The 14,898-nt window shown below is 38.6% G+C and overlaps 1 protein-coding gene across 2 annotated transcripts in view; it reads right to left on the bottom strand.

The window, feature by feature from the left end:
* Nucleotides 1-9,045: 9,045 nt before the first annotated feature.
* Nucleotides 9,046-14,898, bottom strand: part of RPS6KC1 (ribosomal protein S6 kinase C1) — a 214,433-nt gene continuing 208,580 nt past the window's right edge. For both annotated transcript variants that reach the window (XM_036756298.1, XM_036756299.1), the window contains one exon: nucleotides 9,046-10,055. In XM_036756298.1, the coding sequence (XP_036612193.1) occupies nucleotides 9,945-10,055 (111 nt within the window). In that variant the 3' untranslated portion in view covers nucleotides 9,046-9,944. The remainder of the gene's footprint in view (nucleotides 10,056-14,898) is intronic.

Here is a 14,898-nt window from a genome sequence, read left to right as displayed (position 1 = left end):
AAGGGATGGTATCTAGTAGGACTAATAATGTGGTTGACTGAGAAACCCATTAATTAACACAAATTTTAAGGGAGTATATACATGAAATGAAGGGTAATTGACAATGAATAGCAAATATTGATATTGTCTCATAAAAGCCATCAGAAAAACTAAAGAGCAGAATGAGAATATACTGATGATAAACACTGAAGATAACTTTTTTTTAAAATGTCTTTTTAGTTACATTGGGGAGGAAATTTGAAATTATTAACTCCTAAAAATCTACGTTTATCATGAATACAGCAAACTAAAAGATAGGGGCAATAACCTGAAACTGACAAAAATTAACTTAGGCCGGAAAAAGTCTTCAACAAGTGTGGAGTCCCCTTTAAAGAGTGGACTCCCCTTTAAAGCCAAGAGTGGGACACCCCATCAAAGGAGACTCTATTTTAAAAAAGCACCTAAACAAAACTTAAAGTAAAAGAATACAGTGGGGTGGTTTGTTACAAAATATAAGGGGAAAAGTGAGATTGGACTTATTTGTCTTTAACCCTAAGTCATGAGTTTCATTTTCAATAATTGGGGAAAACACAATTGTATGTTCTCTTCCAGTCTACTACTTGACACTTTGTGGCAGGGGAGAGGTTGTATATGTATACACACAAATATATGCATGCACATATACGTCCATACACACAAAACATAAGCTTACAGAATATTGATGGACATAAATGCATATCTACAAAACCATATGCATGTATATCACATTTATACATATGCACACACATATGTATATAGATATGATGTGCCCCATTGACATGGTACATACATGTTTACATAGATACATGTATACATGTACACACATTTGTGTGCACAGTATCGGTGTGCATACACGTATCTATTTACATATACATATGATTTAATATTGTATATATGCCTATGTGTATATCACATCAAATCAACACTTTTTTGGATTGAATTTGACTCCAAGAAGGAATCATTTAACCAATGAATGAAAAAGGGAGAAAGAAGAGATTTTTCTGAGTTCTTCAAATCTTTTTAGGGGTCCTTTTTTCCCCCTTTGGACAAAGTTAGGTCTCTCAAATACTTACCAAGGCCTTTTTCCTCTAAGTCAACCTTGAGGCTGGTGTGGCAACAAATAACTTTGATAAACAAATCTTCATAGATACCTTATGTTTTTAGTTGGCCCTAATCTATTTCTCAATAAAATTACTGAAATCCCTAGGGGATAAGAGACATAATCTGACAGTCTAAGGGAGATACCACATCAAATCAAATCTCTAGACAGCCAAAGAACTAAGTAAACTGAATTCCAAGAAAAGTGAAGACTGTATCTTATCTAAATTTTCTATCTCTTCTTGTGCCTAGCACATTGCTCTGTACTCACTAAAGTGCTTAGGAAATGTTTGTTGGATAAAGAGGTTAAATAACCTTCACTGTGTACTGACACTTGCCTCTTTAATTCTCATGCCTTCCTTCTGTTAACTATTTCCCATTTATCCTATATATAGTTGCTTTGTATATATTTGTTTGCATGTTGTCTCCCCCTTTTGTTCCTTGAGGGCAAGGACTGTCTTGCCTTTGTGTATGCCCAGCACTAAACACAGTACCTAGTACATAGTAGGCACTTAAATTTGTTTTAATTGAATTCCAGAGGGCCCTCGCATTTGATGACTCAACATCAGAAATAGCACTAAATTTGGAGTTGGAAGACCTGGGTTCTAGTTCTGACTTTTTAATTTAGTAGTTGTATGACTCTGAGTAAGCCACTTACTTTCCCTCTCTCTGAACCTCGGTTTCTTCATGTGTAAAATGAGACTGTGGGAACTAGAAAGTTTTAACCATTTCTTCAAGTTTTTATGATTCTCTGACCAACAAATGCCATTTTGGGAAGTGACTGTGCACTCTTGGTGACCAGTTTCTCCAGAACCTGAAATTTTCAAAACCAGATCCTGTACTTGATTGAAAGACACCTTGTTCTTCTTCTTCCCTTGTTGTCACACCCAATAAGGAGTGTTCCTGCCACAAAGGAAGCTAAAACAGTCCTTCAGAAGGATATTTTCTAAGCCTCTTCCTTTCCTCTCAGTTGTCTTCAGAAAGGAGATGTGGACTGAACTAGCTCTAGATGGCTGTGACGGCAAATCCTCTCCTAAAAGAGACTCAGATTCCAGGAACAAAGCAAAGGGCCATTCCTATTTCTGGGACAGTGACCTTTTCTTACTAACCATTATGGAGTTAAGGAGAAAGAATCTGCACCAGGATTCAGTTCAACAAAAAAAGTGATTGCCATGACAGAAACCTCAGCCTATCTGTTTAACCCTGTCGTGTTATGTGCCCTAACTTTCTTCCTAACTTCACTTCTCTCTTGTAGTTCCATGAATTTTACTCTACCTGTATTTCTCCCTGACGGGAGATACCTGTATCAAAGGCAAAAGTCATGAGAGAGAAACAGATTGAAATTCCAAAGAGCCCCGCAAATGCAAGCCTGCATCATTTGACTACTGGATGCCACTATCGTAAATCTCACGAAAGAGGAAGCTCATTCTCGAGTTTCCTATTTACTGTCCTTGGGAGAACAAGTGAATCCTGAGTCACAAAAAAACCTGTGGCACTTTGCTTCCTATTTCCCAATTGCTATTATGTTTAGTACTTTATTTAGAAAGAGCTGACTTCCTAGCCTTTGCCATTCAGGAGCCCTTCAACATAAAGGCTTAATATTAGATACTTAAAATGAGCTGAGTAGACATCAAATGCTCAAAAACCTAAATTAATTAGATGGTAGTTTCAAGTTCTGCAATGAGAAAAAAGCATCAGTTTTGAATCTTACTGTGCCTGCCATCAAAACACAAAGCTATACTGTAAGAGTTAAAAAAAATTAAGGTAGAATGTGGCACAAAGTTCTGAGCATGATAAATTTATTAGTAAAGTGAGATACCAATAAATGGGGTCTCAACTTCCCCAGCCAAACTAAGACCCAGTTATGGTGTTAACAGCACTTAAAGTTTTGGGGAATACTGAAAATAAGAAGGCTAGTATCATAAACACAAGAAAATAGGATTGGATGGAAATTGGGAATGAAGGCTAGCAACAACCCCCTCCTTCCCTCCTGTGACTAAGAAATGTTCATTGTTTGAGTCCTGCTGCATCTGCAAGAAGATAGCAAACCAGACTTCTCTGGATAATAAACCAGACATCCTTGAAGGACAGAGCATGGTGGTGTAAAGATACTAGATGAGACTCCCTGGTGTCCATCTGCATCCTTCTAGGGCAACAGATTTCCTTGACACAAGAATAGAACAACGATTAACAGAACTGGATTTCTAAACTGAATTTATTACGGGTCAGCTAAATTTCTGAATTAAGTTCAGAGACAAAGAATCACGACTTAGGCAGTTACAGGACAAAATCAATTAATTGTAAATAGGATTGATCAAAAAAGACACAGAATCAATCTGATTATTTTAGTATAAATATAGAATTTAAGGCAAGGTGAGGGGGGCGACAATATCAGCTTTGCATTTTTTGTCACTATCCTGGAAAGGTTAAGACTTTGAAGTAGAAAATTAGTAAGTATGGGTGGGTTCTCTAAACCTATTTTCATCTCAATGAACTTTAGTCCTGACTTTCATATTCTAATCTAGAGATAAATAGACCTAAACCCTGTATTATTCCATTCTATCAGCTATCCTTAGGGCAGAATAACCATAAAATTATGCAGCCTCCAGAAATGGGTAAAGATGTTGGGCAACAACACAAAGGTGGAAGGTAAAGGAGGAAAGCTATTTCTAAAAACCAGATTCTTTAGTGAACTCGGCACCTATCAACAAGTCCAGTATAGTGATGGGTTGAAGTTGAAAATTAGTTTTAATGTTAGAAAAAACTACCTCTATTACTGCAGGTCTTTGAGCAAAGGGTAGATCAAGTCTGCACAATCTGTGGGCCACATTTGTCATAGGCCACCTGTAATCCTTCGGCAGGCTGCAGTTTGCGCAGTTCTGGGCTAGATGGTCACTGGGATATATAACAGTGGGATGCCTTTGTATAGATTAGATTAAATGGTGTCTGAAGGCTTTTTAACTCTAAAATCACAAGATTCTGTGAACTGGGACAAGTGGGAAAGGCCATAACTTAATAACAAATTGACAAATTGACAAATAAGACTGTCATTAATATGGCCTTTTCCTTCAGAACTGGAAAGGGATAGGGACTCACCACTCCATCTTTGAATTTGTAAGGGAAGCTGGGATCTAGAATATTAAAACACACCCTAGATTTGGGGAGCATAGACTTCAATAGAGTCTGAGATAAATAGGCAGGATCCTGTAGTTTAAAATTCTACAAGCAAAGTCAGCTCAGGCAGGATGGGAAGTTCTCAAAACTTAAATTCAGAAGATGAGTAGAAAAAATAATTGCATTGAGAAAGAAAAAGATGTGTCATATATAAAGAAACTAATATGGATGCACAGGAAACCCATTAGCCAACTCATTTTAAAAAGATGAAAATAAGAACAGGTAACATAGAATGTATACAGGGTCATGTCCTATAAGAACAGTGACAGGGCAGGTAGGTGGAGCAGTGAGTAGAGCACCAGCCTTGGAGTCAGGAAGACCTGAAGCCTCAGACACTTGTCTCACTTACTAGCTGTGTGACCTTGGGCAAGTCACCTAACCCTCCCCCCCCAAAAAAAGTCCCATCTCAAAAAAAATTGTCAAGAATGCTAAAAGTTCAGAATGAATTAAACCTAGTGAGGAAAGCTAAGCACATAAAGACATTTTTAAAATCTATACTCCAAAAAAGAAGGAACAGGACTGCTGCTTGGGTGGGTAAGATGAAGATAACAGAAAATGGAGAGAAAGTAGAATCACTCAAATCTTATTTTGCTTCAGTTTCTCTGCCAAGAAGAACGCTCACTGGACTGGTAAAGACAGAAGAAAAATGGTTAGCAGAGAACTGAAAACCAAGCTAAAGGGGAAGACAGTAATAGAGAACCTAGGTAAGCTTGAGAAATTCAAGTCATCAGGCACAAATTATATTATACCTCAGGTTACTGAAAGAACTAGCTGAGGTGACTGGTCAGCCACTCCAGTCATCTTGGAAGGACTAAACGGCAGAGGCACCATGGAACTGGAGAAGGACTAATGTGCTGAATAACCACCAAGATCTCCCCAAAAGCTCAACAGGCTATTAAAAGGTCAAGTCTAATCTAAGAAGATGAAATGTACTAGGGACAACTGTGCTATCTTATATGTGGGTTCAGATGTTCATTTGCACCTTTACAAGTACAAGACGGGGGAAACAGAGATGAACAGCCATTCATCTGGAAATTCTGGCCAATTACAAAGCTTATCATCAGTCAATAGTATGCTCTGTCGCGTCCCTCCCCCCAAAAGAAAAAATGCAATCCAAGCTGCATTAACACAGGCAGAGTGTCTTGAACTAGAAAAGTGATAGTCCTGTGCCGTATCTGGATCAGGGCACATCTGGAGTACTACTACATATAGCTCTGGGGATCACAAACGAGAAAAGACAATGATAAGCAAGACTACATGGGGGAGGAAGAGGAGACCACTAGGAGGCCGAAGGATCTGGAGCTCATGCCATATAAAGCTCAGTTGAAGGAACTGGGGATGTTTAGCTTAGGGATGGGTGTAGAGAAGAGGGTACATAATATCACAACATCAAATGAGAACAACCTAGTTTCAAATTCTACCTCAGACACCTATTAGCCATGTGACCCTGGACAAAAGCATTTAACCTCTCTGAACCTCGGTTTTCTCATGTGTAAGTGGATGCAGTGATAGCACCCACCTCATGAGAGTTGTGAGGATCAAACAAGATTAAGCATGTAAAGTATTTTGCAAACTTTAAAATACTGTAACTGTGAATTATTATTTGAAGCAAGAATTCTGCTTGTCCCCACAGGGGACAATGAGTGGAAGTTGAAGACTAACTTAGGCTTAATATAAAGAAAAACCTTATAACTACCCAAGCTATTATAAAATGTAAGGTACTACTAGGGAAATGTTAGAGGTTCCCCCTGACTGGGGATCTTCACACAAAAGATGGAAGATATTTGCCCAACGGGTTAGAGAAGGGCTTGTGTTCAGGTGTGAGTTGGACTGGGTGCCCTCTGAGGTCTTTTGCAACTTAGATTCCATGAAGGGTACTTTGAAAAGTAAAGCAAGAACCCGAAATCTCCCAGCTGACGTGAGGAAGGTGGATACGCCAAGGGTTAGATGAGACATGTGTCCCATCCAAAGGCTTCAGACAGATCCAAAGTAATACCCTACACAAGAGATACAGTGAAGCCTGTGGAAGGCTTTGGAGGGGATACTTAGTGGTAAGTAGAAAAGCCTTTCCATGTGCTTAGCCTGTCACTGTTTGACTTTTTTATATTGAGTCCACCATGGCTCCTAAGCAAAAATCTCTCAGATTGTGCTTTTTACAAGTCTATACCATTTTCCTTAAAATTCCCAATATAGCAGAGTGAGGAATTTGTTTGGTTCACAGTGATCTAGCCATGTATCCAAGGAATAGAAACACATAGAACTTAAGCCAATGGACAAATAATTTCATAGTGTACATTCTTATGAACAAAAAAGGGAAAAATAAGAAAGCCCAGGGGGAATGAAACACAAATGAGGTTGTAGGTAAAAGAATGAAAAGAATACAATAGGAATGTGTGCTTTCAATATTTCAGTTATTCTGCCTGATTCATTTAACACTCTCTACCTCATATCATATTTGAAATAAGTAGTTAAAATGTTTGTTTTCTCATTTACGCTTTTAGATCCTCAGATGAATGGCATGACAAATGAACTTCATCATGGTAGATGATTATTGCCAATAGTAACTCTGGAAGTAGACCCTTTGCAAAGAAGCTAGTAAACTAATTTATTCAAGTAATATTTTAAAAAATAGAATAACAAATCCAAGTTATATTCATTTGGTGTAAAGATATGCTGCCAAGTGGCTGTTTTCTTTTATGATGACTGTACCTAATTCCTCCCTCTCTCCTTCCACAAAAATATAGTATTAGCACTTAGAATAAATATTTGCAAGGGGATAAATCAAAAATGTCAAGGATCTTCTTTTCCCTCTCAAAAAAATTTATTCTACTACTCACTACTATAGAAAATCAGGTCAACCAGGTTTATTAAAAGCATATAAAGAGATATGTCTACATTAAACCCAACCGGTTCAAACCAGGTAATTAGTGAACCATTTTTCCTAGTTTGATTCCTATCTGCCTTTCTCTGATCCATAGACACACACGCACACACTTGTGAATTTTTATACGTATATATGAAGCCAAAACAATACTGACAAGTTGTTAGAGTGGAATAATCCTAACAGACTAACGTTACTCATCAGTTGATGTTACTATGATCTGAGCCCAGGGGACACAAACCAAGTGGTACAGCACGGTGTTTCACTGTGGTTACATAAAGTCACAATCAGGGCACTTCTGGAAGGAAGTTCTGCAAGTCCTAGTTCTGAGCACAGGCAGATTTCCTACCAGTCTGACACAGGAAGTCATTCCTGTTGCTCACCTGTGGGAGTTCCTGTTTTGAGACAAGGGGGTGGTGAGTTGAAATCCAATTCCAGAGAGTGATATCATCTTGGCCAATATGCTAGAGGGGATGATCTTGGTGACCTGCTCCCCAACCTCCAGTGTTGTTACAACCCCTCAGATGGCATTCAGGTCACAAGAAGGAGGGGGTGGAGGAGAGGAAAAAAAAAGTAGTGGAATAACTGAAAAAGACAAAAAATGCTTCCACATTTCCTTTGTTTCACTAAAGCATTTTCCTTTTCCATTTCAAATTTGGTGAGTGGACCTGGTCACTGGCAGATGGAAGCTGTGCAGATGCACTTAAGATGGGGGCAGGCTGTCAATAGAACTCAAAAATACAAGCAATTTTAAAGCATGCATGTAGAATACTGTGAAAATTTCTGGTGGCTGAAGGTTCTGCCTGTCCTTTGTGCTTTGGACAAAGCTCTTTGAACTTTGAAAGTCTGTAAGTATAAGATTTAGAAAATAACGCCACTGTACTCCATTTATCTTCACAAGAGGAAAACAGGTTGGTATGCTGAAGAGCAATTACATCTACATACAAACATAAAATATTACAAATATTTGGGGTATGTTAGTATCCATATTCTTCAAACAGATCAGCAGGGCAAGTCTGTTGGTAATAAAATAGCAACATTATTCAGTTCAACTTTGATTATATTTCTCAGGTTCTAAGTATACTAAACTATAAACTAAGATGCAGTAGGGCAATGGTGTCAAACTCTAATAGAAACTGAGGCCATTGAACCTAAACTAAAACTAATCCACTAAACCAGATCCCTGCAGGCCGCATATTGACTTAGAAAACCACAAATTAACATTACTTCTGTTCTTTGTATTTTTATTTATTTTGTTAAATATTCCCCAATTACATTTTAACCTGGTTCAGCAGCTCTGGGGACTACCACAGGCCACAATGCCGATGGGCCACTTGACACTTCTGCAGTAAAGTATAAGGAGAATGTGGAGAAAAATTGTAGGCTGCCCCTAAAGTGTGAACTCTATGAAAAGGAAAAAAATCAGTATACACCGAAAAATAATTGCACAAAAAGCCATATAAAAATCTTTACCGTGAAAGTCCATTTTATCCTTCTTTCTATTCAAATAGTAGCATGGTATTCGTTTTTGTCGTCACTACTCTCTTCATTTCTGTCACTTTTGTTACTCTTCAATACAGATATGAATATGTATCTATCAAATATCAGGCAGTGTATACTAAGACTGCCACTGAAGGCTGCACTGAAATTTTATACAAACTGTATGTTTTTGGGCAGGGATGGGGAGAGGAGCAGGGGGGAAATGGCTCAGTCTATACTTAGAACAACAGAGTAATCGATTTCAGAAAAACAATCTTTTGGCCGAAATTGATGAGGGTTATTTTTTTTAAGTTGAGGATAATAACATTCTCCCAAGGAGAAAGGGGTGGAAGCCTTATTAACATGGGAAAATAACTGTTAACAGAAAAACAAGATTTACATTTTTATCAATACATTTATTTAGCATGATTTCTTGGTCCTTATTAAGGTGATACAATTTGCGGAAATAAATTACTCTATTCCCTTTTTCGTAATCATGTCTCTTAACACAAATCACTAATAGTGGCTTTGGTGGTGGGTGGAGATGGCTGGAGGAAGACAGGGTATATGAATGTAAGTTGCAAATGGTCAATGTCAAACAGACAAAGCACAAAGCAAAATTGAGAGCATCATGGACTGTTGTTTGTTCCCTTATCTGGGTTTCCCAAGGTGTGAAACAATATGTAACCACATTCAAAATACATTCAAGCAGTGCTCAAAAAGTTCACGAGAATATACATTTCCTTTTTGTTCTTGCTTTTTAAACTTTGTATATGACATTATGCATAAAGCACTTCTGGTATCTTATTCAGCACATAACATTAAGTCATTTAATCATTTCCACCAGTTGTAGCTGAAAGAAAATGGTGTTAACTGACACTTCAAGGCTTTCCTTACACATGGCACTAAGTTCTGTGCTTCCAATAATGTATCAGAAGTACATTTTTAAGTGCATTCCTTTTTCTATTGAGTATATAATTTCTCTGCAACATGCACACTCACAAGTGTGCATGCACACATACAAACACGCACAGATTTAATAGAGACCACACCTTGGTCAAGGGTTTACATACAATAGTCCCTTGGTCCCTTGCTGTATAAATCAACTAATGTCCTATTAAATAATAGGTAATTCAGATTAAATTGTTCTCTTTTGGCCTTTTTCTTCCCCCATTTCCTTTACATGTCTTTGTCCAAATGATCTGGTGCTCTATAAATTACTGCAAGTCAGCATTGCCAGAGACACTTGTCACCGAGAGGACCAGAGATTGTTCAGATGACCCTTGGATTGTTTTCATCTCATTAGTTCTGCCCAATCCACAGGGGTGAAAAATGGATGAGACTTGATGTCTTCAACACCAGCAACTCCAGCACCAAGACGCTCTACAGGGTTGAACTGCAAGAGCTAGAAAAACAGGATTCAATTAATAAGAGAGTATAACTTGCAAAAAAAAAACCCAAACCTTAAGAAAGGTAAGAGTGACTGAGCCTACCCTTAGGAGAATCACACTTTAAGAACCAACTGACTACATTTACTTGTAAAACAGCAATACAGTGTAAAAACGTTTTCTGCCAAGCAGAGGTTTGGGGTTTATCCTGCTATAGTATCACTCTGCTTCTCTCAATTGCATTTAGTACAACAAGGTAAGATTGTTCGGAGGATTGGTTATTGAGATGAATCCTATTGGGGTAAACCAGTTACTCTCTATATACATGCATTAGGAAATTCTAGAGGTTTTCAGATCCCTAAAGCACAATTTGTTTTACTATGGCAGAAATGTATATATAATGGTTCCCCTGGGGCTAAAAATAGTTAAAGCACTTCCTGGGAATAGCTGACCGACTGAACAGAATCTCTTCTAATGAATGAAAATTGTTTTTTACTTCTTTGGAAGTAAATCATGAACCCTAAGTCCCTGGGGCAATTTACTTAATTTTGGAACTTCTGCCTGGGGCTGTCATGATGGTGAATGAGTGCAAAACCCCCCCAGTCCACTATATGACCAGACTATAATTCACATCCCATCTAGCTGTCTCTCTGGTAATTTTACCATCTGCCTTGCTGGCCCTACGGCTTTCTACCTGGAACCTTCTAGATCAGATCTCCAGAAATCATGCTTCTAGTCCCTAAGGAAACTGACCCATTCAGCTTTGGAATTCCAGCCCCGGGGCTGAGATGTCTCCACTGGGGAGCAAATAAGAGTGGTAATCCGACCAATCTCAGACAATGTATTTCACTTCCTATACAGCCATCCGCATAGGCCAATTTGCCTGGCTGCCATACTTGTAACCTACCACCCTCCCCCACCATTATTGCTTTCCGACTCCTGCTTTGGAAACAGTAATCAGACCTGGAGTACTATTGCTTCTGGTAAGGAAATGTCAACTGTCCATGTTATCAATCAACTCCCTGGGATTCCTCAGACCAAAATTCCCTTATATGGTGACCATTCTCCTTTATGTGTCATCTTCCTTTTTACAATGTAAGCTACTTAAGGGGGGGGGGGGGGGGGCATGGCAGAGTGGCATCATTTTTTTATTTGTATTCCTAGTGCTTGACACAGTACCTAGCACATAGTGGGTACATTTTTATTAATCCACTCAGAGACAGGCATTATTTATGACAAATTAATAATAATCATCAGGTTGTTTTGTGCAACCTAAGAAAAGTAAAAAAATATAAATGCAACATTTCAAGTTGGTATGTTCCGGAGTTGCTAAGTATCACTGGAAGAAGTCATGAAATCTTTCGGTGTATATTCACAGGATGGAAATAGGTTTAGCGTGACTTCATATATATATTGGGGATAATATTTCTTGCCTTCTCAATGACTGGGGAAGGAGTGAAGAGGGGAAAAGAATTTAGAACTAAAAATAAATGTTTTAAAAAATATTTCTAGGGTGATGGTAGATAAGAGCTGATTATATCTCAACAGGTCTTCTATACTATCAGTTCTGTCCCTGAAAATTAAAATGTCCAACAACCTAACGTGAAAATTTAATGTTCTACTAGACACTAGCAAAGAATATCTCACCTCTCTCCCAGTATTCTGCTCCCAATCTGCCAAACTTCAACCCTGAGTAATCATAAGATCATAGATTTAAAAGATAAGGCACCTCTAGGAGTCATCTAGTCCAATCTGTTCATTTTATAGATGGAGAAACTGAGACCCAAGAGAGTAAATGACTTGTCCTAGGCCATGAAGGCAGTGTGTGAAAGAGGCAAGACTCAAAGCCAGTCCTTCTAACCCCAAAGCTAGCATTCTTTTCATTGTATCACACAGCTTCCCTAGAGAAATCTTATAATTTCTCCATTGTGACTTCTAAGCTTCAGTGTCAATGGACAAAGTTACAAAATAATTGATAATACTCACTAGAAATTTATGAAAGTTTCTCCCTGTGGCTTTATTACGGCCTCTCTATCTCTCTCCTAAAATAACTTTTCAAACTCTTCTTTCCTCAAACCCCCAACCAGAACACTATCCCCTACATTTACTATACAGCAGGTGATCTAGCCTTCAATCTCCTCCTAATAAACTGAGGTTACTCAAAGGGAGTTCCTTCAACTCCCTTCCATTAAATCCTAAACATTTCCCAGCAACATAAACCACTCTCTCTCTTCCTTCTCTATGGTCACATTGGAAAAGGAATTCATTCTTTATAAAGGCTAATCTCTCTACTGTGTGTTTGATCCCATCTCCTCTTGCCTTCTTCAGGACCTTGTTACAGCAATCATTCTCTTAGGCATCTTTCTGCCTTTGTCTGTCTACTTGCTTCTTCCTACCTGCCTACAAACATGCTCAGATAGCCCCCAAACTATCAAAAACAATCTCCTTTTGATCCTTTTACCGTAGTTTGATACCACCCCATCTCTCTCCATTAAACTGGAAGAAAGCTCCCTACAACAAGTGGTTCCACCTTCTCCAATTTTGCTTAAGCCCTTGCAAATTAACTTTAGTCTCATTACGCCATTAAAACAATTCTTTCAAAGGTCACCAATATTCTACTCATCTCCAAATCCAATGGCCTTTTTTCAGTCTTCATCCTGTGTAGCATCCTTACTGTAGCATTTGAAACTGCTGATCATCCACTCCCTTCTGGATAATGCTTTCTTTCTTGGCATGAAACTGGCACCTTCCCAGTTCTTTTCACCTTCTTTAATTATTTTTTTCTCTCTCCTTCACTGACCTCTTGTCTGCTTCTTGACCCCTTAAGGTATGTGTTCTTCAAGGTCTCATTTTTGTCCTCTTCTTCTCTTTCTATGCTCTATTCCTTTATAATCACTCATTTGTGGCTTCAATTACAACTTCTGCTCAAATGACTCCAAAAGCTATACCATCAGTCTTGAACACTCTTCTTTGTTCCAGGCCCACATTTCCAATTGACTAGAGAACAGAATCTAAATCTAGACATCACATCAGGACCTCAAAATCTCGCACATCCAAAATCACGTTTATTCTTTCTTATCCTAAACCTGCTCCTTAACCTAACTTCATTATTTCTCTCAGTGGTACCATCATTAACTGGTCCCACATGTTTGAAAACGTGGGGTTATTTTTGATTCCTCTCTCCTTCACTTCTTAAATCAAATCACTTTCCAAGTTCTATTAATTCTACCTCCACAATCTCTCACATACATTTTCTTCTCATTTCTCACTCCTTCACTTCTCTCCTGTCTTTGCTCCTGATTCCCCAGAAGTTTCCAAGCTCTAGCAGCCTTATCACCTTGGAAGATCCCTATGTCCTTACATTCATGACTTCCTGTTGGGGAGCTCCTCATAGAACTTCCATTTTGAGGAAATGCCCAGGTCAGTCCCATACTCATTCCTTCACTCTTCTCCCAGCTCTACTCCTGACTCTCCAGACTTGTCCTCCATTTCCCCATCCGAGTACCTTCCTCCACCCATTCCCTCACTTTTCATCTCCCTGTATATGTTATCCTCTCCCATGAGGATATAAGCTACTTGGTCAAATGAGATTATTTGTAAAAAGCACTTAGCACAGTGCCTGGAACACAGTAGGCAGCACCATATAAAATTCCTTCCCTTCTTCCCTCCTTCTTTGAAGGCAGGGACTATCTTTCTTTTTCCTTTTATTTGTATCCCCAGAACTTAGCCAAGTGCCTGGCACACAGGAAACCCTTCTTAATGTTGACATAACTATTCCTACTGCCACCAAACTAGTACATGTCCTAATTATTCTCCTTGTTTGACTACCTCATTAACCCCCTAATAGGTCTTCCCATCTCCACACTTTCCATCCTCTAATCTGTTCTTTATACCATTGCCAGACTAATATTCCTTACATATAGGGCTAGTCAGGGTACTCCTCTGCTCAGAAATATTGAAGGCCTCCCTACTGAGCAAAGTTTGATGTCCTTTGCTTGGCATTCAAGGCCTCACAACCTGCTGTCATCCTACCTGTCTCAGCTTACCTCACTCCTCTCTGTCTACGTCATGCCCCCTGCCTTCCTGTCCACGTGCCTTTGCTCAGGCTATTTCCTATGCTTGTCTGCTCTCCTTCCCGTCATTAGCTCTCCAACTGTAACCCACACTTAAGCACAATTCAAACACCACCTCTTCTGAAAAGCCTTCCCTTATCTCTGGAGTTAGTAAAGACCTGCCCCTGGTTAGGTTTCTTTTTGTACTTTGTTCTGCACGTCTCTAATGAGCTTAAGTGTTCTAGTTATCTATACATTCATCACAGCTCACTAGAAAGCTATGGGCTCCGTGAGGGCAGGAAACACATCTTATCTAAACACTCTCTCCCCTAGAACTGAGAATGGTGCTATAGACACAGTAGGCTTATAAGTATCTAATGAACTAAAGCAAATACTCCATAGTCACAATCAGCTAGAGTGAAGCTAATTTTTCTCCAAGAATTTCTATAAGAAAGGACAACAAAAATTGTTTCAACAAATTCTGAATTTCATCCAGATTTGGGAGAAAGCTGCTGAAGAAGTGCTAAAAACCTTTCAAAATTATACTTTTCATACTGTAAGAACATCCAAAATATATCTCACTTATTTTCCAAATCAGACTACTCATTCTTACCGATTTCAAAATTACAGAAGGCATCAGGCATCTTAACACAAAGCTAACACTGCAAACACATTGATAAGGACTTGTTATACTGTTAAATTACATTTCTGACTATGAAAAGTCAACTTTCAAACAACAGAAAACTGAAAAATATAAATAGTTTATTTTATGAAGTGTTTCTATCACCTCTCTACAGGACTGTGTCTC

The sequence above is a fragment of the Trichosurus vulpecula genome, chromosome 4, assembly GCF_011100635.1.
Source record: "Trichosurus vulpecula isolate mTriVul1 chromosome 4, mTriVul1.pri, whole genome shotgun sequence".
NCBI classification, from domain to species: Eukaryota; Metazoa; Chordata; class Mammalia; order Diprotodontia; family Phalangeridae; genus Trichosurus; species Trichosurus vulpecula.
Note: the sequence above shows the minus strand (reverse complement) of the source record. Positions and strands in the feature narration are given on the sequence as shown.